Genomic DNA, 21,443 nt, shown 5'->3' with positions numbered 1-21,443 from the left:
TGGCCACCTGTCCACAGTGACCAAGACGTTTCTTGAGTGCACGCTACATAGATAAACGGCTAGGTTTGACTGCGTCTTGCGCTTCTTGGTTCTACCACCTCAACCCGTTCATTAGACTTCACTACACCAATTTCCATTTTAATCATTGGACTTGGAGACGCATTATCTTGTAAGGTACCTTGTATCTTCAGCGGCTTCGAAAGGTACAGTGTTTTGCTTTTAAAAGGGACACATAAGCTCTTTCAGGCGGCAAACTGATAAAACACAATTTAAGTTTCAAGGTTGATGATGAATGCAACGCATTTCGTAACGCCACAGCGGCAATAGACCTGATCCATGCGCGCACACGTGTCTACATCTCCAAGGGCAGAGCTGAGATCACAAAGACGCCCAAACAAATTTCTCCGCTGTCAGACTTGCGGATTTGCCGCGCCCGGAGAGAAAGTCTCCTCTGAAGGTCGTGGAGAGAATAAGGAGTAATCGCGTTTTACCGCCACATTACCGGGTCGCTATCGCGGAAGGGCACCTTCAGTTCCGGGATTACCCCCCGAGCTCCTGGGGGCACCGATGGGGGGACTGCGGGAAGATTTTCGTCATGACTTTCTTGTGGCTGAAGTGCGGATAGAATCGCAGTAATGGGCAAGAAGTGCCGAACTTGAAATCCTTTGTTGTATTAATCATCCTGATCGGTGCAGTGCTCTGTGTTGAATCGCAGTACTAGTTGAATTCCGTCTTTAAAATGACTAACTGAAACTTGATTGCATAACTGTACACGTGTGAGGCCTAAGGGCTACAGAAAGTGAGGCGGGCGCCGCCCTATGCAGCATCTTGTGCAGGAAGAGCTTTAATAAGGACATTAAATCATTGGCTGCGTATCGGATAGCAACCTAACAATGGCAATATACAACCTAATCAGCGCAGAAATCTGTATGTGTGTGCATTGTTAGTTGTGATTCATCGCTTATATCGGGTTCCTTTGTTCTGAATGTCGCACAGGTTTATCACTGTTAACACGCTTGTCGCTGGGGTTATTGGAGCCGGTGAAAGACAACGTCTTGTATGGATCGTATCTGACACCGCTTCCATTCATCCTGTCGTGTTGGTTTACGGAAACCTTGGGCTGTAGTTGGCTTCGGCAACCCCTGACTGGTAGCGTAACCTCCCGCAGGAACGTGTTATAGTAATGTTACTTGGCAATCTATTTTCTTCTCAAACAGTCTTTAACTGCACTGGTACCTTAGATTGGGAAATATATACGCGCTTCAGCCAGCTTCTAAACGATCGCCGCTGCCTTAACCTCTTCATCAACGTCTTCCTGATTTCTTCAAGGAACTTGAGGGCGGTTACTTTTAGAGACGAAGATGCAGACGATTATCGTGTCTGCTGATTGGTCAAACTGCATGTCACGTGCTAGCTATGTAATGCCAATGTGCCCGAGTTATCAACGCCAGACACTCAACTCAGCGTCTGTCCAACTCCTCTGTTCTTCAGGAGAGGAAATCATGGAGTGAGCGTCAGGACTGAAGACAAGGATCATCTTCATAAACGCCAGGTACAATTTGTTTGTAAAATGGAGAGTCTAGAGTAACACTGTTTAAACAGCAAGTTTATCTAGGGTTGCGTCTTAACTATTTCTCCAAGCGGTTGCATATCGAGATTTATGTCCAAGTCAAAAGTTGGGAGTTTTATTTGATTGCTTTCCCTGCTATGTTTGTTTTGTTTGCCTGTGAACATCAATTTATGTAGAAGCTGGTTCCTTTTTTGGTAAGGATGTACCTCTGCAGTAGTATGATGTCATGTTATATGTGCAGGTAAAGTAGTGATCGTCTTATCTATCACATTGGTGCGTGAAGCTGTTTTGTACACCACAGTCTACCTTTAATAGGCACGGGTGTCATTCGTGATATGTAGTTTGAAGGATTGTTTCATCGTAAAGCTGCTTTGTACAACACAGTCTACCTTGGGCATGGATGTCCTTCGTGAAATGTAGTTTACCTAGCTAAGAAGGACTGTTTCATTACTGCACTGTCACCACTGCTCTCAGTACGGCTGGCTATAGGGCTGTACAGTCATGCCGCCGTGGATAAACAAATGTCCCTTGTACCTCTTGTTTGAAAGTGATTTGTGGCAGTATGGTTTTCATTGCTCGGCCCGGTCCTGCCCTGAAGCCTTCATAGATAACGTATTTTCTTTGGAGGAGGTTGAAACATATATCAGCATGGGTTGAAACGTTGTCCCAACATCCTTTTGCAACAGTTGCAGGTACAAAAGGAATTCAAGTTTCTTGACGAGGAAAGCATGTGCTACTCAAAGTCAAAGATGCTGAGATGTGAAGCTAATAGATGCACCTTAGTTATTTCTGACCTGACGTACGCCTTTCATAGAAGCGCCTAGTCTACTCATCCATCGTGACTCATCTAATGCTTACTCCGCCTTTTCTTTCTTTTCGCACCATGCCGGTTGCATCATATCACGTCTCTCTCAGTTATGATATGACGAATCGAACCTGTAGATCCATATAAAGCACTTGACCGCGTGGCTGTACATCAGGAGTTATCTTCGGCTTGGCTCCACAAGTCTGCTTCTGAAGCAGCCCAGACGTTACACATACATCACCGCAGCCATGTACTCGGCTCGGCTGTCTGAGATGGATGTACTAACCCATAGGGGACTTCCAAGGCGAGAGAACGGGCGACCCGGAATGTCCAAAAGTGGCGGCAAAGCTTTCTCCTGCCATTTATCACAACGGTGGAAGTAAAGCTGTTTACTCTATTACGATCTATCCTATATATATATAACGGTGGCCGCCTTCTGTTGAATCTAGTTTGAGCATATTCAGGACTATTCCATGCATCAGTACTACACTTTTACTATACAAAGTTAGCACTCAGTACGACTGTGTAAGATAAATGTGCGAACCCATTGGGGACTGCCATGGCAGGAGAAAGGGGCGACCCTGGCTTCCAGGAGCGGCGGCAGAGCTTTCTCGTACCGCGTAAAGCCTTTTGACATGCCCCGGTATATCGTAGGCGGGAATGTGAAATGTAGTTGATATTACAGGACATCAGTACTATACACTATTACTATATATACTTTGCACTCAGTCTGTCTGAGATGAATGATGTGTCAACCCATTGGGGAATGCCATGGCAGCAGAAGGGGCGACCCTGGCTTCCAGGAGCGGCGGCAGAACTGTCTTGTGCTGTTTATCACAACAGTTCGTTGCGTAAAGCCATTTGCCATGCATGCCCCGGTCTATCGTAGGCGGGAATGTGAAATGTATCTGATATACAGGATATCAGTACTACGCTATTACTACATATATATACTTTGCACTCAGTCTGTCGGAGTTGAATAATGTGCGAAGTTGCCGACCCATTGGGGACTGCCATGGCGAGAGAAGAGGTGACCTCGACCTGCCGGTGGGGCGTCAGAGCTTTCCGTGCCATTTATCACAAGAGCGGCGTGTAAAGATGTTTGCTATCCCGCAGTCTATCTGAGACGTGGGTGTCATTCTAAAATGTAGTTTGTGTACATTCAGGACTGCTATGTCAATATTACACTTTTACTTTAATCGCATATACTTTGCTAACCCATTGTGGACTGCCATGGCAAGGGAAGGGGTGATTCGGGCTTTCCAGAGCGGCAACAGAGTTTTCTCTATCACAACATTGGCACGCGTAAAGCAGTTTAGTGTACCAAAGTCTATCTTAGGCACGGAGGTATTTTGTGAAATGTAGCTATAGTTTTACTCAAGCAGGATTGTTGCAGCATTTCCTCACCATTCCCCCTGCTCTCAGTGCGGCTGGCTATAGCTATAGGGTTGGACTATCCGTGCCCCCCATAAACGAATGACTCTTGTTTGCATGAAAGCCATTTGCTGCAGTACGATTTTCATTGCTCAGCCCCGGCTCTACCCTTAAGCCTTCATAGATAACGCATTTTCTTCGGAGAAGGTTGGACGCGCGGCTTGAGTTATTTATCACTGCCAGCGGCAGGCTCGGTAACTACAGCTCAGTCGTTAAACGGAAATCTAACTTACAGCACTATAGAGTTACAGTGGATTAAGATCCATGGACTAATAACAAAACTCCTAAAATGATTTATGGGAATATGGATTTCTCGACTTTACCCACCACTCCGCCCCTTAAGTCTTTGCAGATATCGTCTTTTCTTGGGAGAAGGTCAGGAGGATGTCTCAGGCTATTCGTCACTGCCAACTCGAGTAACTACAGTTCTGCTCTTGAGAGTTAAGAAACCAACAGATAAGCAGATCAAGACGACACTGTAGATATTAAAGTTAGTCACCGTAGAGGATGGTTGCACAAAATTCCCACAGATGGCAGTAAAAGCGTAAATATAGTCAAACTGCACAAGTTTTACCCAAAATGTATCTTAGTGAGATTTCCCTATCATAACTTATAAGAATATTTCAGTGCACCAATAGTTGCCTACCGTAGAGATTTGCATTTCTAATAGCTTTACCAAGCAGCTAATAGCTCTTTGACAGACATCCTTATGTTTTACAGCCTATAATAAGCTACTGACCTATCCACCTTAGAATGCTTTAACTCCTACTAACATAGACGATGCCCAAAGAAATTTACGATTTGTCGGCACCGACGGCGCCACTCCGGACCTCAGGAGACCCGAAACCCCGAGAACCACCCGTCCTCTGGCGTAATCAAGCCGCCTCTTCCCCTGGGCAACGCTCAGGTCGTATAAAGTAGATTTATGATTGTTCCATATGCAGTGGCCCATCGGGAAGCTCCCAGTGCCCTATCGGGATCCTGCGATGGTAAACAGAGTTACATAGCGGCAATAAAGCACGCCGTTACGCACGTCGTTCTAAGGCAGGACCGGTGTAAGTTGTAGTAACAATTTCTATGGGCTTGTGGCAACGGAACAGATTTATGAAGACTCTAAGCAGGGCTCCACGCCAAAGCTTCAAGTGTCATCTTGGGACTGGTCATGGCACGCAAGGCGACCTGACGTGGACAACACTCACATACTGCAACAAAAGCTTTTTACTGTTGACATGTCACTGTCGTCGGTTCTCGTTAAACAGTCACGACTACATAATAGAATGACCATGTTAAAACGTTCAGGCTTTCAAACGGCTTTAACTGTTATTTAATTTATTCAAGGGCAAAAAAATCAACATATAAGTACACATGTGTGGTCATCAACATGCCAATCATATCTTCAAAGCCTGCTTGAGGGAGATTTATTGTCACGGCTTGTATCAGGTGTGATAAAACTACCGAAACGACCTGTCACGAAAATAATCTGTTACGGCAAGCTAGACTTAGGATCGTGCTCTTCTGTGTATGTAGTCGCTAAGCGTGCCTTCGTGATGTTTGATCAGATTTACGGCAGTTGTGAGAACTACTAACTGAAACCTGATGGTCAGTGGACTGGGCTACATTTGGGCGAATGCCAAGGACAGGTCGACCGGTCATCGACTGGGAGTAACTGTCGACTGTGCTGTAGATCAGACTCAAGTGACTGGAAACAAAAGAGAGAGAGCAAACAATCAGTGTCTGAGGGTACTTGGAGCAGTGGAGTGACTGAGAATTGTTTGCGTCTTAAAGAGGGAAGAAAAAGAAAGAAAATCAGCGAAATAATAAGAAGAACACCAAGCTCAGATGAGATACAAAGGTTGGCCTTAATCGCAGACATTGTGAACAAAGTATCATATAGCACGAGCAAACTTAGCCAAGGCAAACGTAGCACTGTCTACATCATATGGCGTTGCCACAATCTAAATCCCCCTGTTCATCTAAATCAACCTAGCAGTAACGCACGCCCCGGACGTTTTGACAAGCTGAGCACGTCCCGTCGTCAGGAGGAAGTAATCAGCCCCGCTGTGGGTCGTTGCCCGGCCTGATTGGGTAATACAGGACCCCGCTAAGCACGGCTGGGACAAATACTGCGTGAAACGCGCGGGAACAGCGGGCCACAGCGCGCCGCTGATGAGCCTGGGCCGGCGGATAGCCGCCATCATTCGCGATGCAGGCTCTTAATGAATCACCCCCGGTCCTGTAGGTCCAACCTAATCATCGTGTTCCAATTCCGGAGGGTAGCTCGAGAATTGGCGCGCATTTTTCGTGCCCTTATTAGATGATTTACTCGCTCCGACAGCAACTCAAAACCGCAGTTATTCAACGGAAAAGTTTCTTAATCCAGTGAGGTAGCCAGGTTCAGCTCCTTAGAGTCACTATGATGTAGAAACGTTGAGCAAATAACCAAGAACGTTGTAGTCCCACTACCTGTTTCTTATCTAGAGAAAGCAGAAGCGAGTACTTAAGCGAGATCCCCAATCCTTCGTTGGGGGCGGATGAGATACACGTTTAGGGGAGGGCAACTTGTAAAGGTGCGTATGCACCTGTTTTGCCTTCCCTTTCACTTTATGGAAACCCCAATAAACAAATAAGCAAAGCATTGTTATTGACATTTGCGCGCCTTCCTTTCGAAGTTACATTAACGTAACAACATTTCAGCACTAAGGACAGGACCATGGTGGTTTTAGTAGGGGTTGTTTGACGCTTCTATTTGTATTACCAGAGCTCTGAAACACCAATTACTGCAGTTCATACCTTAGATTTATCACGTAAAAGCCATACTGATTATGAATGAGTTCTTTTTTGGGTCTAATCTTCCCCGTCAACAGCTGTAACATCCCATTTGAAGTGCTGCAAGTAGCGCGCCCATCGTGACTTTAGAGCAGTTACTAGTTACTAGTGTTTTGGGATTAGTGCCGAGGACCTTTCGTTACAAAAGTGATACCACTAACAACTATGCCATTACGTCGGTAAAGGTTAGGCATCCGGTTTATAAGATACGCCAAAAAACAGTTACTCAAGCAACTGGATATGGTTTTATCAAAATTTTACCAAAATCATATCCAGTTGCTTGAGTAACTGTTTTTTTACGTAACTGGGACATTAGTCAGCTAGTACCATGAATGCCCTCCTCATATCCCTGCCAATCCATGACGGATTTAAGATCTCCATTTTGCAAACCAACAGCCCCTCAATCTTGTCTATCATGGTAAGAAAATGGCGACCCCACCCACTTCCGTAGTCTGGTTGCCAGAGGGTAATCTTTACCACCATCAATCATGGCGAGACGCAGGCACGTAAAGAATTGGAGAGAAAATTAGATGACTACTAGATGGTCTATTAGACTTGTTAGAGTCCCTGGAAAACCACTATTACCGCTCCTTCGATTCGGCTCCTTTTATCGCACAAATTAATCACTTGGGCAGCAAATTAGGGTCCCGGAAATAGGAAGGCTATAGATTTTTTTCGCAATCACGTAGTCTAACAAAGATCGCACACATTTGCGCTTGCAAATTAAAGTAACAGGTTAAGATTTGCAAACTTTTGAGTAGAGCTTTACAGACATTGATCGTGACTATAACTGCAACAGATTGCCCGTATAGTTGGATGTCTTACATTTTTACAGTGAAATATTCATATTTAACCACAACTGTAACATCCAGAGGAAGTGCGATGATCATTTTATCTACAATCAATTACAAAATATTGTGTATCAACTATAGGACAGAACTTCAAGGCTTCTAAATTTACTTTTTTTTTTAAGTTGAACATAACAGAGTTGCATAATTCATTAGAAACTGCGACTTTGAGGTCCTGAAGGCTCGGGGAAAATACGAGACGAGCCTTCCTCTGGCGGCTATGGAATTCTCATCAGCACCTAATCCTCATAAAAGCCCCTGGATAGAATCCACATCGTTTGTCATTTCAGATAATGGGAGGAGACGTGGTTCCTACGAGCACTACGTCATCATTGCACTACGTGTGTGGGCTCTCCATAAGTGGTCCAGCGATTAGTATCCATTGTTTTTGCACTAGACGGTTGAGAGTTCGAATCTTCTCTGTTGTTCGCGAATTTTTCAAAATGTTTTAAATATTCTGGTGTGGACGGGAGGTTCCGCCGTGCTTGTCTGGTGGTTAGCTGGTGTTCGGGAGTAGGTCAGCAGTACTGGGGGGGGGGGCATATTTGACTCAAATTTAACTCAAATTCGATTTGATTAGTATAGAAAGATGGGCTGCTCTTGAACTTCAGCCAAGGTTCTGAATGTACGACAGGGCCGGGGCTTTAGGCGCGCGGGTTTCCAGGTGATTTATTGGGGCAGTAATGCCTGGTGCCCGCGCTGCCCCGCGCCTCGGTCCTGCAGGGGCAGTCTGGCGCACACACGTACAGTCACCTATCAATCATCCTGACGTCATAGGTCCACCCGTGACGTAGCATCGTGCCACTGAGAGACGATAGAGACGGGGTGGGTGTACCGGTGATGGTGGAATCACAAAGGAGATGCGATGACTTATGATATGTGCAAATGTGATACGTATGTAATGTGAAATGTATATGTGCATTAATGACTGACTAGCACATGCTTTTCTAGAACAAGAAACTGTTTTTATGATAAGTGAATTTTAGTGTACATAATTGGTTATGTTTGTATTACTTTTTATGCAGCATCTAAAAACTACTTTGAAATTCAACAAAATTTAGACTAATTATGATACGATATGTAATTCTGCCGGTTGAATAAAGATTAATTAATTAATTAATTCATTCATTCATTCAAAGTAGGTTCAAATAGCTAGTTTCCATTGTTTACAAGATAGAGAACACAATGATGATTAACGTGCCACCTGTTCGGACCTAGTCCAAAACTAAAACAATACATCTCTCCATCATAGTAAATCGTGTATCTCTGATGGATATAGTAATTTTTTGCAACATGTCCCAATAAGACCAGTCATTTTCAAATCAGAAGAGCGGTATAGCCCATACAGATAGGTTAGTCTGAAATTGGATGATGTATTGTTTCTTATCTACCACGTAAATTGATATTGTCCGGGCATCATTCGATAATAATGATGGCGCCGGCTATAATATACCTGACTTCGCCCCTGTCACCCCGGCATGCCCCTGTATCATAGCCTTAAGCTTGCTGCTGCGGTAAAACTGTATACAGGGGGTTTCTTCTCATTAGGTGGAACAACCTTAGGCCGTTTAACTACGATATATTATCGCTCAAATCATCAGCTCTTATGCCCAACTCTAACTTCGAATTTCTGTGCCGTTGTTTACCATGATAGAACTAAGTCTACGTTGGGAATTCCTTCCTTTTGCCTTCAGTAGTAAGAATGCCTTTGCTATTCTAGTTAAGATTACTCACGTACCAGAAAGTTTTTACTGACTCAGCATCTAAAGAAAGAAGTTCTAAGGCCAATGACAAATGAAGCTGTCGCTGTTTTTATACACTTGTGGGCTTCCTTAGCTTCTGGCGTTCCTTGAAGGCGACTGCACCTAACCCCGGCGCAATGCATCACCTAAGAACAAAGTGGAGACATGTCCAAAGGCGCTGTAAATGTGCTGATGATGTAAGCAGTAGGTTGCCGCGATCTTTAACTCGTTCCTTGAGGCGATTGTAGTGTCTATGAAACCCGCCTCTGCCATTTTAGCTGGGTGCAAAGATACAAGATACGCTCACATAGGAAATCGGTCTGTTTCTCTATAGTAAGCACGGCTAAAAGTGTGATTGCTTTCAGGGTTTGACGTCTAGATCTCTTCCAAATCACTCCCTGTGGCGGAGGAAGTTCCTACCACCGCCAATGTCGGGGTGGCTTGTTACGGTAATGGAGGGATAGCTTACTATCACATTAAAAATATCAGTCACCAAACAGAATAAAATCCTTGATAAATTCCACAGTTTTAATTTACACCTTGAGTTGGCAAACGATACGAATGTTTCCATGTAAACACGTTTTGGCATGATATTACCTTATTATATTACTATGGTTATTTTCATCTCACAGCACACCAACATTGACCAATACAACAAGTAAAACATCAGTATACGTCCGAAATGAGGAATAGCGGTAAAACATGCTTGTCTTTTTACAGCATTGCTGTCAATATTTTTGGAAATATATATTTCGCTTCGCCTTGGGTAATTAGAGGTGCGTTGTTGACCCTGATACGAGTTAAGTGCAAGCCGGAAGCCGACGTTGCCCCACGGTCCTCCACATAAATGGAAGGAGACGTGATCTTAATGAGAATCTATGTTTAGAGCTGCACGAAGTAATCATGTGTCAGAAAGAGTCAGTATTACGTAGTCCGTGAATTTCAGGAGTCGTTTTAGGGACGAGTATGTTGTGAGATTAGTTCTTTAGGCCCAACAAATCACTGGTGATCATTTAAAGATATTTGAAAAACCTTGGAGATCACCGGAAGACAATAGGAGAACCTTAAAGGTGCAAAATATTCGAAAAACAGTGGGTCACTGAAAGATCTTGAAGATTGCTGGGAGGCCATTGGAAAAGTCATGTTGGGCACTGAGTGCTAACTGAAAGATTATTGACACATGTAAAATTGTCGAGAACGCTCAGTAGTCTCTGAACGGTCTTGCCTGTGTATAATGAGTGTGTCATGCAGCTTGTACCAGCCACCCCCTCCCCCCAGAGTATAGCAATAGCGTCTTTCACAATATAACATCACATCTACTATATACCTGTATCACATTGGATATAGAAGTACTGCAAGTACTTCAGCACTACAAGTACAGACGTTATAATATACTAAGAATTCCGACAAAAGCCAGAGAAACACAAGCAGCAGGAAGGTTGTTTAATGTCGCTTTTTCGTTTATTTTCCAGAAGACACGCAAGTAGGAGTGGGCACTGACTGTCTGTTCTTCACCATCGTCAGCCACGAAGGAGATTTTTTTCAATTTCCTTAAAGAAACCCTGGAGCAATGATGGGCGACTTCAAATGATTCCTAAGACGGCGAGGAGTACTGGGAGGTTGACATTTATTACAAACGACGCTCTGGAGCACGAGTCTTAAAGCAACAATGTCTCAGACTGTGCCGCAAGGAGCGGGTCTGTGAGAAGGAGCTCTGTCAATGCGTCTTTAGTGAGGTTTACTGCTCCTAAGACGCCTCTATAGGTCTTCAAAAAAAGGCAAGAATATGAAAGCTTTGAAAAGATATCCGGTCCTTTTTGTCCTTTTACAGTAATGTAAAATACTATCAGAGTGGAGCCAGTAATCTAAATTCTCCTCCACGTGCATGCATACGTCATTCTTTCAGTCTCTATATGGCGCCACCTTTCATTTAGAGAGTAGAAGCACTAGAAAGGTAGAGTGGATAGCTACGTTCCTTTAATATGCGCATGGAGGTCTTACAGAACTTTTCTCGCTGGGCATTTTGATCGATGACTCTGAAGGATTCGACGGAAATCCGCCCAAGTTCCAACTTAGCAGAGACATATCTGTTAAAACGTTTGATCGACAGGGATGAAAGAATTCTTATATATGTACAGTTGGTTCTTAAAACAAACACAGAAAATAGCAGAATTCGCGTGTTACCAACCCAAACTTCAGAGAAATGCCGAAGAGTAAACAACACTTGTTTGGTATGACCAGCCATTGAAGCATGCCTACGAAGCTGATGTGTTACGCTGATCGCTAAGGGCGGTTTTATCGTTGGAACAATACAGGTACAGCAGAACTTTCCACGAACCGGAGGAGATTGTGACATCATTCAGAGAAGTTCCAAACCGCCAAAAGAACTTAAAAAGAGCAGCTCTTTTGGATCAGCAACTCTGCGTGGCTGTGAAGTGCAACGACTCCGATTCGTCTTCGCACCAATAACCATTTCCATTACCTGTTTTACGGATAACTCACGGAGCTGTGCCGACGGAGATGGCAGGACTGGAATGCTGACGACTCAGTTCTTCTTCATCTTTGTGATAAGCCCGTGAAAGCGGTATCGCGCCGTCCATCGGCGATTGGCCCGAGACCTAACTGCCTCACGCGGCAATGCCAGCCTTATCATCGCCATCAGGCGCGGAGTTGACGTGAGGGGTTGGAGGCAGACGGATGGAAGCCTGATTTTTTTCCTCAGACTTAAAGGATCCTGGCGTAAATCCCTCCCCTGTGTTGAATATTACCTCAGGCAGCCACGCGAGGTTTCGGAGGAATACCTTCGACCAATAGCATCAGCATAATGGAGCTCTTAAAGCGAAGACTGATGCCACAACCCTGCTAAGGCTCGTGGAAAGAATTGACGGTCAAACTGAAGTCGACACTTCGATACCAATGTCCGAGCAGCTCGCGCGCGGGGCTGCCTGTACAACTCGATACGAGCACAACTAACACGGACGGATGAAATTGTTCTGGCGTTTTTATCGTCACACTGCTCTTCTGCAATCTGCCTGGCCCAGAAGTTCCGCTGATGGCGAGCTATGGTGTAAAAATAGCCTCTCCTTTCCTGAGTAACGTTTGGCGATTTTTCAAAAAGGAAAGCCGCTTCCTTTCCGCATTTCGGTAGCCCGAAGCAAGCTTGCAACACACAAGAAAACCGTTGGCATTGAAGGGACCTCGGTGTAAGCCACGACGGACATGTTGCACGAACTATATCAACGGAGAACTGTTATTACAGATGGGAGTTTGCTTCCGAAGGCGGTTATCTTGATCATTGTGCTAATAAGATCGCAAGGTAAGTGGTATTGGGCAATCAACTCATAACTCGAAGCTCGATAGCGGTAAATCAGACTGGTTGAAATTAGCTATAGAAGTATAGAAGCTATAGAAGATTTTTTCCTTGCCTTCTTGCTTGCTTTAAAAAACTATAGCCAGACATAACATAGTGGTTTCTCACCTATAACAAACAATGTCGCTAACACTAGTTAGCCTACAGCAGAAAGGTAGGTGACGTGTCTAGGTTAAGTGAGACGTATTCTTGTATAAATGTACCCGTGCAAACTCTAACCAGGCTCCGTACCGTGTACCGTTATGCCGCTCAGTCTGCTTCTAAATTCAAAGACTTCAAGGTGATGATGATGAATGGTTTATTAAAATATAAATCACCCGAAGTGCTGATTCAGTACAATACAATCTCAGTACTCAAACTTGTTCTACAATAAAACATAAACATTTGGTATTATAAAATTGCAATAAAAGGTGGTAATAAACACTTCTACATTATTAAGATTTGAAGTTAACTACCATAATGCAAAATTACAGCGATAGATTAAAAGGTTTGTATGTACATGTACCATCACGGAAAACCTAGTACATGTACCATTACGAAGACGCCCTATGCGCACCCTTCTGTCTCCTCTGAGAATATGTCATTAGCAGATCCTCCAGATTAGAGCTGTCACAACACGTTCCCTGCTAATATGTCTGGCAACTAGACTTTTGACGTTCACATATGTCCAACGAACTGGACGTAGTTTATAAATAATCACCTCACTGCTTTGACTAAAAAACTATAGACAAGGCTAGGCAGTACATAGAATGTACAGAAAGGTTATTTAGAATGTTACGGTCACTTAGACTCGTGTGAAATCCCTTGGGAATTACAAGTCCAAGCCTCCAGGCATCATGCCGTTATACCAAAGCCTCTATCATTTGTCTATATCCCAACCCAGGGCTGTTTAACACGTTGACACCCTCAGGCGTTCTGTCGCTGTGCTATCCACATCAGCCTCTCCCGTGGCGGTGATTAGGGGCTGATTTATCACCCTTACTGTATAATATGGCAGCCGATACCTGCCGCAGGGACCCACATGTATCTTTGTTAGCTACGCCTCTAGTAGTAAACCGGTATGAAAATGGGTCAAACCATCCGGAGGGACGATATCCGTACAGTACCCACGGGCCGTGTTTCGGCAGCTCGTTATTCTTAGTGGGTAATAAAACTGACTTATCTTTTTGAACTGTATGAGCTGATCTTTGTTTCATTTGATGGCTGTTTCCTTTATTGCTTTGTTGTGTTTTACATGCATGTTGCTTTCTTTGAGCTCGTATTTGATTTGTAACGGAACGGTACCATTCCGTTTTGCGCACTTTAATTCATAGACTCAGAGATAGAGAGAGAGAGTGAGAGAGAGAGAGAGTGCGAGAGAGAGGGGGAGAAGTTACAATCTTGTGTAAAATTATCCCTCCCTCCTTTCCTCCTCCCTTCCTTCCTTCCTTCCTTACATCAACCCCTCTTTCTTTCTTCATCCTTTCTTACCCCAACCCTTCCTTCCTTCCGACCGACCTTCCTTACAGTTGAGTCAGACCTGCTGGAAGACGTTACGGAAGTGACGGAGGACGCCACCCGCGGCCCGTTGCCGTACTGCAGCCTGTTCACGAACCGCGCCCCCCACCCCGAGCACAAGCTGGTCAAGTGTTCCTGGTTCCACAACGACGCCTGCTGCTACCAGGAAGAGGTGGACAGGTGAGAGAAAATGATTATCTACATTGATTTAAAACATGAAAAAAAATGCAGCTACAGTTCTCTGGTTATCATCTAAATGAGTCATATCCGTGATTATCTAATATAGAAGTTTTTTGTGATAATTTGATAAAACAGCGATGTTCTCAATCATGTTCGTTTCATATCCCTCCCATAGGATATTCCCTACAGTGGTGCCCCCTCCCGGAGCTAACCAGAACTGCACAGACCACCTGTACTATCTGATGTGTTACATCTGCTCTCCCCGCCAGCATCTCTTCTACAGGGACGAAGTCGTCACAATCTGTGAAGACCTCTGCAACCGGTAAGAAAGCTCAGGAAACTAATAAAAAAAAACTCAATTCCTGTTACGGTCCACTGGAAAGAAAAGTAAAGAAAATATAGTCATTTTAGGAACTGGTCACAATAAGTTGATTACCGGATTGCCCTAGTGATTTGTATCAATTGCCAAAAAATACATGCCGTGTTGCTGTCCAAATTAAACGTTTCAGAATTTGATTTGACTTCCCCCATCTGCCCCAGCCTTTTCGAAGCCTGTGCAAACGCCACTCTGAAGGGTCAGCGGATCGGCGAGCAGTACTCCTCCGGGAGGGACTACTGCGAAAGCCGGAAGTTCAGGGTGGACAGGCTGAACAGCGGCAACTGTTACTCTCACAACTTCTCCATCGTGGAGGACTTGGACCCGCCAAGCTCCCACCAAGATGGCGCCGGGAGTACCGTATCACTTGTTGCCATGAGCTTGATAATTGCAAGGACGTTAATGACGGCGTCATGACAAAATTATCACACTTATAAAAGTTGTAAATATGTAGCTCTCGTCCTGCCTTTGTTCGTCATACCTATTGTGACGACCTTTGACCTTTCCATCAACATGACTCTGTGTCGCCAGTTGTAATGACCTTGAGAATCACAAGGACGTTCATTATACGAGAATTGTACATATTGTGAATATATATAAAGGTGCCAAATAGATTTTAAGTGTATGCCAATCAATATCCCTTGAATATTTCTAGCCTTAAAAACCAAGATGGCGCCAGCGATGTTCGTGTCTCTAGTTGTCATGACCTTGGTAGTCACAAGGACTTTATAACGTTGTAAGGCCACAATCATGAGAATTATATACTTATTACAGATTGAGATTTTACGTTCGGTCTATGCTTGTCAGGCCTATGCTGCATGCTGTTCAACACCATATTGACGCTTTGTTAATCATTATCCTAAACACTAACAGACCTGCTTATCAAGATAACAGTAAGTTAACGGCTTTTTTGTTCCTGACGTCTCGGCTCGACCCACTAGACGTCGATACGTTCTTAAACCTGTAATACCTTTTTAAGACGCACATAACAAGAAGTTACAGATCTTGAAACGATGAGCTGGTGTGTTGTGACCCTTGTTGCTTGCGTGTCGGTCTTCCTAGGAGGTGTGAGCGGACAAACCGACTGTCCCAGTCAATGCACATGTTCAACAGGTAAGATCACGTTATACACTGAGTAAATGTATGTTCCGACGTCCCACTAAATAACAAAAGACGACAGAACATGGAGGTGTCAAAATATGGGTGTTAGAACATAGGGCTGTCGCGAGCTGGCGCAGAGGGAATAATGTGAAGTGGCCATAAATCGTCAGTTTAATCTGCACTGAACTCAAGCTTACACCACGCACTCACGGCTTGTCTGATGTTCTAAATAACTTGTGGTGATCTTGACTAACAAGCTTTTTACCACTGTTTTACCACATGACCTGTTTTAGAGAACAGTCCTCAACACCATTTTATGTAGCCTGTATTTGCAAAACACTTCCTCATTGTCCATACCGGGATCAAATATTGTCCGGCTGTATTTGTTTACAGTGAGCATATATGCAGTAGGGGTGGGGAATGGGTATATTGGAGATACGAAAAGCACACACTTTCTGCAGAACCATTAAGTGTACATGTACAGAGGTTTGCCTCGTCGTCGTGGTTACTCGTACCTCCATGAAAAACGAAGTTACTGTTTTTGGTCTCTCTCTCTCTCTCTCTCGTGTGTGTGTGTGTGTGTGTGTGTGTGTGTGTGTGTGTGTGTGTGTGTGTGTGTGTGTGTGTGTGTGTGTGTGTGTGTGTGTGTGTGTCTACCTGTGTGTGTTTCCGCACATTTGTAGTCATCACAACTTTAGAACGGCGTAGCTGGTGTGTTACTCCGAAGGGCGGTTATACCGGCTATACCGATACAGATACAGAACGCCTTTATGGATTGTGATAATATTTGGTATGTTTTCAGGTCTTAGGAAAGGTCAAGGTCAATTACGGGCCTCCTGGTGGCTGACCTTGATAATGCAACAGAACTGCCGTTGTTTGTATCTTTTTATCTCCTGAACATGACATTGTCTTTAGCTTAAGCTTTACCTGTCAGGAATAAGTGGTGTGAGTTTTGTGCCTTTGAACTTACATACAGACTCCACCATGGACTACCTGATAACATACCCTTCTGACCACGGTAACAAGCGCAACGGTTATAACCGTCAGAATATAACGATAGCAACGGACACGTACACAGGTCATTGTTATCACACTTCCTCAGTTAATCGCTAGGTGGTGCTTCAGGCCAACAACAATTTTGACCTAGAATCTTATTTGTTTATTTGTTTATTTGTTTATTTAAATTTTTCACAAAGTGAAAGGGAGGGCAAAACAGGTGCGAAGCACCTTTGCTAGTTGCCCTCCCACATACAAAAACAACAAGAATGTACATTACACAGTCAACAATCTATAATACAAGTAGGACACAAAATATCATATAAACATAATCAAGGTAACAACAATGAATGGAAGAGATAACCATATCGGAACGATATCTAGTGAGGTCTTGAGGCAATACAAGAGCTACATCCACACGAAGTGGTCCAGGTACATGGCAGATCAAGACTGTATTGAGTGTTGAATCTGTTGTAGGCTACTTTTGCCAGTTTATGTTTAAATGCTATGATATCATACTGATGAGCGGCTCGCACACCAGTACCACGGAGGTCAGAACCTAACTTATTCCAGATAGTTACAAGTCTGGGAATGTAGGAGTGACTGAACGCTGACGTCTTAGATCTGACAGGTGTAAGCATGTACGACCTAAGACTCCTCGTGGGTCTGGTGGGAAGTGTGATATATTTCTCTATGATTGCTCTTGATTTGACAAATAACATTATATCACATACCTCACGCCTACATGTAAGCGGCAACAGCCCTGTTGTTGCTAGCCTTTCCTTGTAGGTAAGGTGACTAGCCTGAGGGCCCAGAATGAATATGGTTGCCCGGCGTTGAACCCCTTCAATTAGAGACATAAATTTACGAGAATGTGGCGACCACAATGGGGAGCAATAGTCAAGAATGCTTCTGACCAGTGTGGTGTACAGAGCTTATTGAAAGACAAGTACTAGTAACTTAAAGGATATTTCTCAAGCATCTCTTTTGGCCAGCTGAGTTGAAAAAACTCTGTCACTCCTTACTCATACCACTATTACATTTCATTGCCCCTTATTTAACCCTTCATCTACCTCTCCAGGTCAGTTTAAGACGGTGGACTGCGACGCCAAAAACCTGACCAGCATCCCCAGTCCGTTGCCTAGCAACGCCATCAACATTTTTCTTGGAAACAACGACATTCGGGAGATACCAACAGGTATGAATACAATACAATTTCCTGGAACGTTACCATGTAAAAAGTTACCATTTAAAACGTGCTTCAGAATTAACTATAAAATACCAACACAGATGATTTTTAGGCTAAATATGTGCTAGAACTTATGAAAAGTAATTCTCCTCCTAGATGCCTTTAACACCCTGTCCTCTGTGGAGAACCTGTACCTGAATAACAACCCGCTGACCAGGCTGCCGCCCGACGCCTTCCGAGGCCTGACCGCCTTGCAGAAGTTAGACCTTGGGGAGTGTCAGATCGCCACCATAGAGGATAACGCCTTCCGCGGCCTCACTGAGCTCACGGACCTGGTGCTGGACACCAACCAGGTAAGATCGGGTCGGGAACGGTCGGGAACTGTCGTGAGCGATCGGGAAGGACCAGGTAGTGAAACAGACCACGAACTTTGACCAGAAACATTTTTATTTATTTTGTTTGGACAGAGGTTTTATTTACCTTTACGGTTTAAATGAATTAACTTGGCTCTCAAAACACTGACTTTAGCGCAATGTACATAAAACCATTGCAACATAGACGTTTGTTTGTTTGTTTGTTTGTTTGTTTCAAAAGCGCTTCACCTTGTCACTCCACTAGCCCCATTAATGGTTTTCCTGGCCATTGGGGAACCACTGAAGAGGATCCCAGTTTCTTACATCCCAGTTTCTCCGAGTCTTTTTCAAAAACGCTTACTAATATGGACTGTAAACAGTTTAAGATAAGTAACGAATGATGTTGTTGTTGTTTTCCTTCCAGATCAAGAGTGTGTCCCTGTCAACATTCCAAGGCCTGCGAAGCCTCGACTCCCTGAACCTGAGAATGAACCAGCTGACGTCGCTTCCGGCGGATGTGTTCGAGTCGACCCTTAACCTCCAAGACCTGAAGCTGTCCGGTAACCAATGGGACTGCTCCGATTGTACTCTCGCCTGGTTTCCCAGGTACGCCTTTCTTCATATCATTCATTCGACGAACCGTTAATTCGTTCATTACCTTCGTGTGTGAAAGTTTGGTTTGAATGTTGCATTATTGTGAGGAAATGATGTAACCACAGACTGACAGGAAGGTCAAATTGGAGGTAAAAATGGTCTCCCTGCAGGCTGGGAGAAAGTGACAGTGGAATATGCACAGAATCAGAGAGAAGCTGTCGATAAGGAATAAAAAATAATAATTCACAATTCTAAATGCTACCAGGTGGTGTAAAATCTTTGATTTCTCGTTCAGAGCGTAAAGATCTTAGTCTAATATTTCATCACCCATTCAATGAGTATAGGAGGAAGAAATTTTCTGATGCAGTACCCTTTTTACCGCCAGGTGGCTCTCCCTGACAGGCGTTTCTCTGGACGCGTCCAAGTGCGCCACCCCGTCTCTGTCCCAGGACAGTCTGGTGCGGAACGTCCTGGTGACAGAGTGCCCTGGTCTCGTCAGTTCGGCTGTCACCATGGCAACGCCCCCAACAGCCGCCATCTTGATGTTTATCACTGTGTTTTTCTTCTTGCTGTAAATGTGACTCCGTTTAGTATATAGGGTCGACATAGGCCTATTTTAGTGTTTGATATAATTCAAATCATCAACGTTGTGGAATAATGAGCTTGTATTATCCAATACTGCAGATGTCCAGCTTTCAAAAGGTAGCACGATCGACTACGATTTCTGACACGTTCTTGTGAAGTTGTCATTACGTGCATGTGTTAAAATAGACTTTATGATAAGCATCCTTTGAAATATAAATCCCTAATCCCTAAATGTTGTTTTTCTTTGAGGTAATTGTCCGAATGTTATAATCATGAAATAAAGATAAGCATGCTCATTCAAGAACTAGTATATGAGTGGAACAACCCATGCACACTGCGTCATGTCACTTCTGTACACTGACTCGTCTTAATTTGTCTCGCACCGGGGTTCCGTTTTAGTTATTTGTCTCACACCGGGGTTCCACAGATGTCTGTACATGATAACACGTTATGACATTCAAAGCGTACATGATTAATATGCTGAAGTCACATGATTAAATGCTGACTGGTGAATTGATTTGTTTCGGTAAAGAATGTTCTAAAGCCTGGGAATTTGTAGATAAGTCGGCAAAAATCGACTTTTCTATTCCTTTCTGTTTGTGAACAAATCCTCGATACCTGCGTAACGTTACAGGTATTAGAATTTCTGTCACCGTATTGGCCAATGCTATGTCCCTTCATTACACGTAACACATGGGCCTCAAAGGCACGGAATGTAGCTCTCTAACTTCCTTACAGCACCCGTTGCTTTGGATGGCACTGATTTGTTTGTTTGTTTGTTTGTTTGTTTGTTTGTTTGCTCTGACTCTTTTTGTGTAATAGCAGATGATAAGAGTCGACGTCACGGATTTTCGCCTCTGTTTCCTCCGACAGTTTCCCACTAAAACATGATTTATGAAAATTGTTCATAGAATTTACTACAACCATCTGTAAAACTATAATACCTCTACTATTAGTCTTTTTGTCCATCGATTTTAGCCCACGTTCTCTATTATTTCTGGGAGAAGGGTTTTAGTCTGTAAAATCCATGGCGACAGAGATTTCAGGGATACTAAGGAATGAGCATAAATCATTACATGAAGCCTAATGGGGAATGCTTTGGAGTCTCGCTTGATGATATTTACAATTTCGCGGCGTAGAAGCCATATGATAAGCAATATTCTTGTAGTAGCCAGCAAGAAATCAGATTCGAATCCCCAAGTAGTGCACTTTTTTTACCTAGTGGCAGGGGAGGGGTTGGTGGTTTCCACACACTGGCATTAGGGTCAAGTTAGCAGGCTGGGAGGAAGTGAGTACACACACACACACACACACACACACACACACACACACACACACACACACACACACACACACACACAGTTATTGGGGGTATACTAGTACCCGCTTAGGGTGTGTCAGAACAAGGTTGTCAGCCTGTAAGGTTCCTACTAGGCTCATTTTAAAGGGACGTCGGCCACATGATATACATTATTTCTTAACGCAAGGATGAACTACTAGTATGAAATATGTAATGTTAACGTACAAGGATGCATAGAACACGCCATTGAAATACTTTATGTACATGTATATAGCATCTAAGATTGATATCTATATGCAAACCTGGTTACCTACGTACGATTTAGAAAGTATTACTGTGTAAAAACGTAGCACATATCGTTAGATGGCTTTTATATTTACATCAAACCGTAGTTGAATATAAAACTGACAAGATAAGGTATTGGTGAATCTTTTTATCTGTTTGTTCTAGATCCAATATATCTTGAATTGTCTTCATCTGCAGTTTTAGTTGTTAATAGCCATCCATCAGCAGCACACCTTTAAACCCAGTACTTGCTAAAAGCGACCAACGCCGTTCAGATTGATGCCCAGGCCACGGGCACCACTCGTCTTGTCTGTGGCGGCGGCTGTTATCCGTTAGAGTCGGATCAATCATCGGTAATTAGAACACTCAGTTGTCCATTACGGCAGCACGAG

General features: G+C 43.8%; 2 protein-coding genes across 2 annotated transcripts; both read left to right on the top strand.

Annotated features, from left to right (window-relative positions):
• Positions 1–12,383: 12,383 nt before the first annotated feature.
• Positions 12,384–15,405, top strand: LOC109483991. Its single transcript, XM_019787151.1, has 4 exons — positions 12,384–12,541; positions 14,104–14,272; positions 14,448–14,594; positions 14,813–15,405. The coding sequence occupies exons 1-4, from the start codon at positions 12,445–12,447 to the stop codon at positions 15,063–15,065; spliced, it is 666 nt and encodes a 221-aa protein (XP_019642710.1). The 5' UTR covers positions 12,384–12,444; the 3' UTR covers positions 15,066–15,405.
• A 152-nt stretch (positions 15,406–15,557) lies between these two features.
• LOC109483727 (slit homolog 2 protein-like) lies at positions 15,558–20,167 on the top strand. Its single transcript, XM_019786799.1, has 5 exons — positions 15,558–15,761; positions 17,827–17,943; positions 18,091–18,287; positions 18,712–18,893; positions 19,267–20,167. The coding sequence occupies exons 1-5, from the start codon at positions 15,662–15,664 to the stop codon at positions 19,454–19,456; spliced, it is 786 nt and encodes a 261-aa protein (XP_019642358.1). The 5' UTR covers positions 15,558–15,661; the 3' UTR covers positions 19,457–20,167.
• Positions 20,168–21,443: the final 1,276 nt, after the last annotated feature.

This window comes from Branchiostoma belcheri, unplaced genomic scaffold (assembly GCF_001625305.1).
Source record: "Branchiostoma belcheri isolate BF01 breed outbred unplaced genomic scaffold, Haploidv18h27 scaffold11, whole genome shotgun sequence".
NCBI classification, from domain to species: Eukaryota; Metazoa; Chordata; class Leptocardii; order Amphioxiformes; family Branchiostomatidae; genus Branchiostoma; species Branchiostoma belcheri.
Note: the sequence above shows the minus strand (reverse complement) of the source record. Positions and strands in the feature narration are given on the sequence as shown.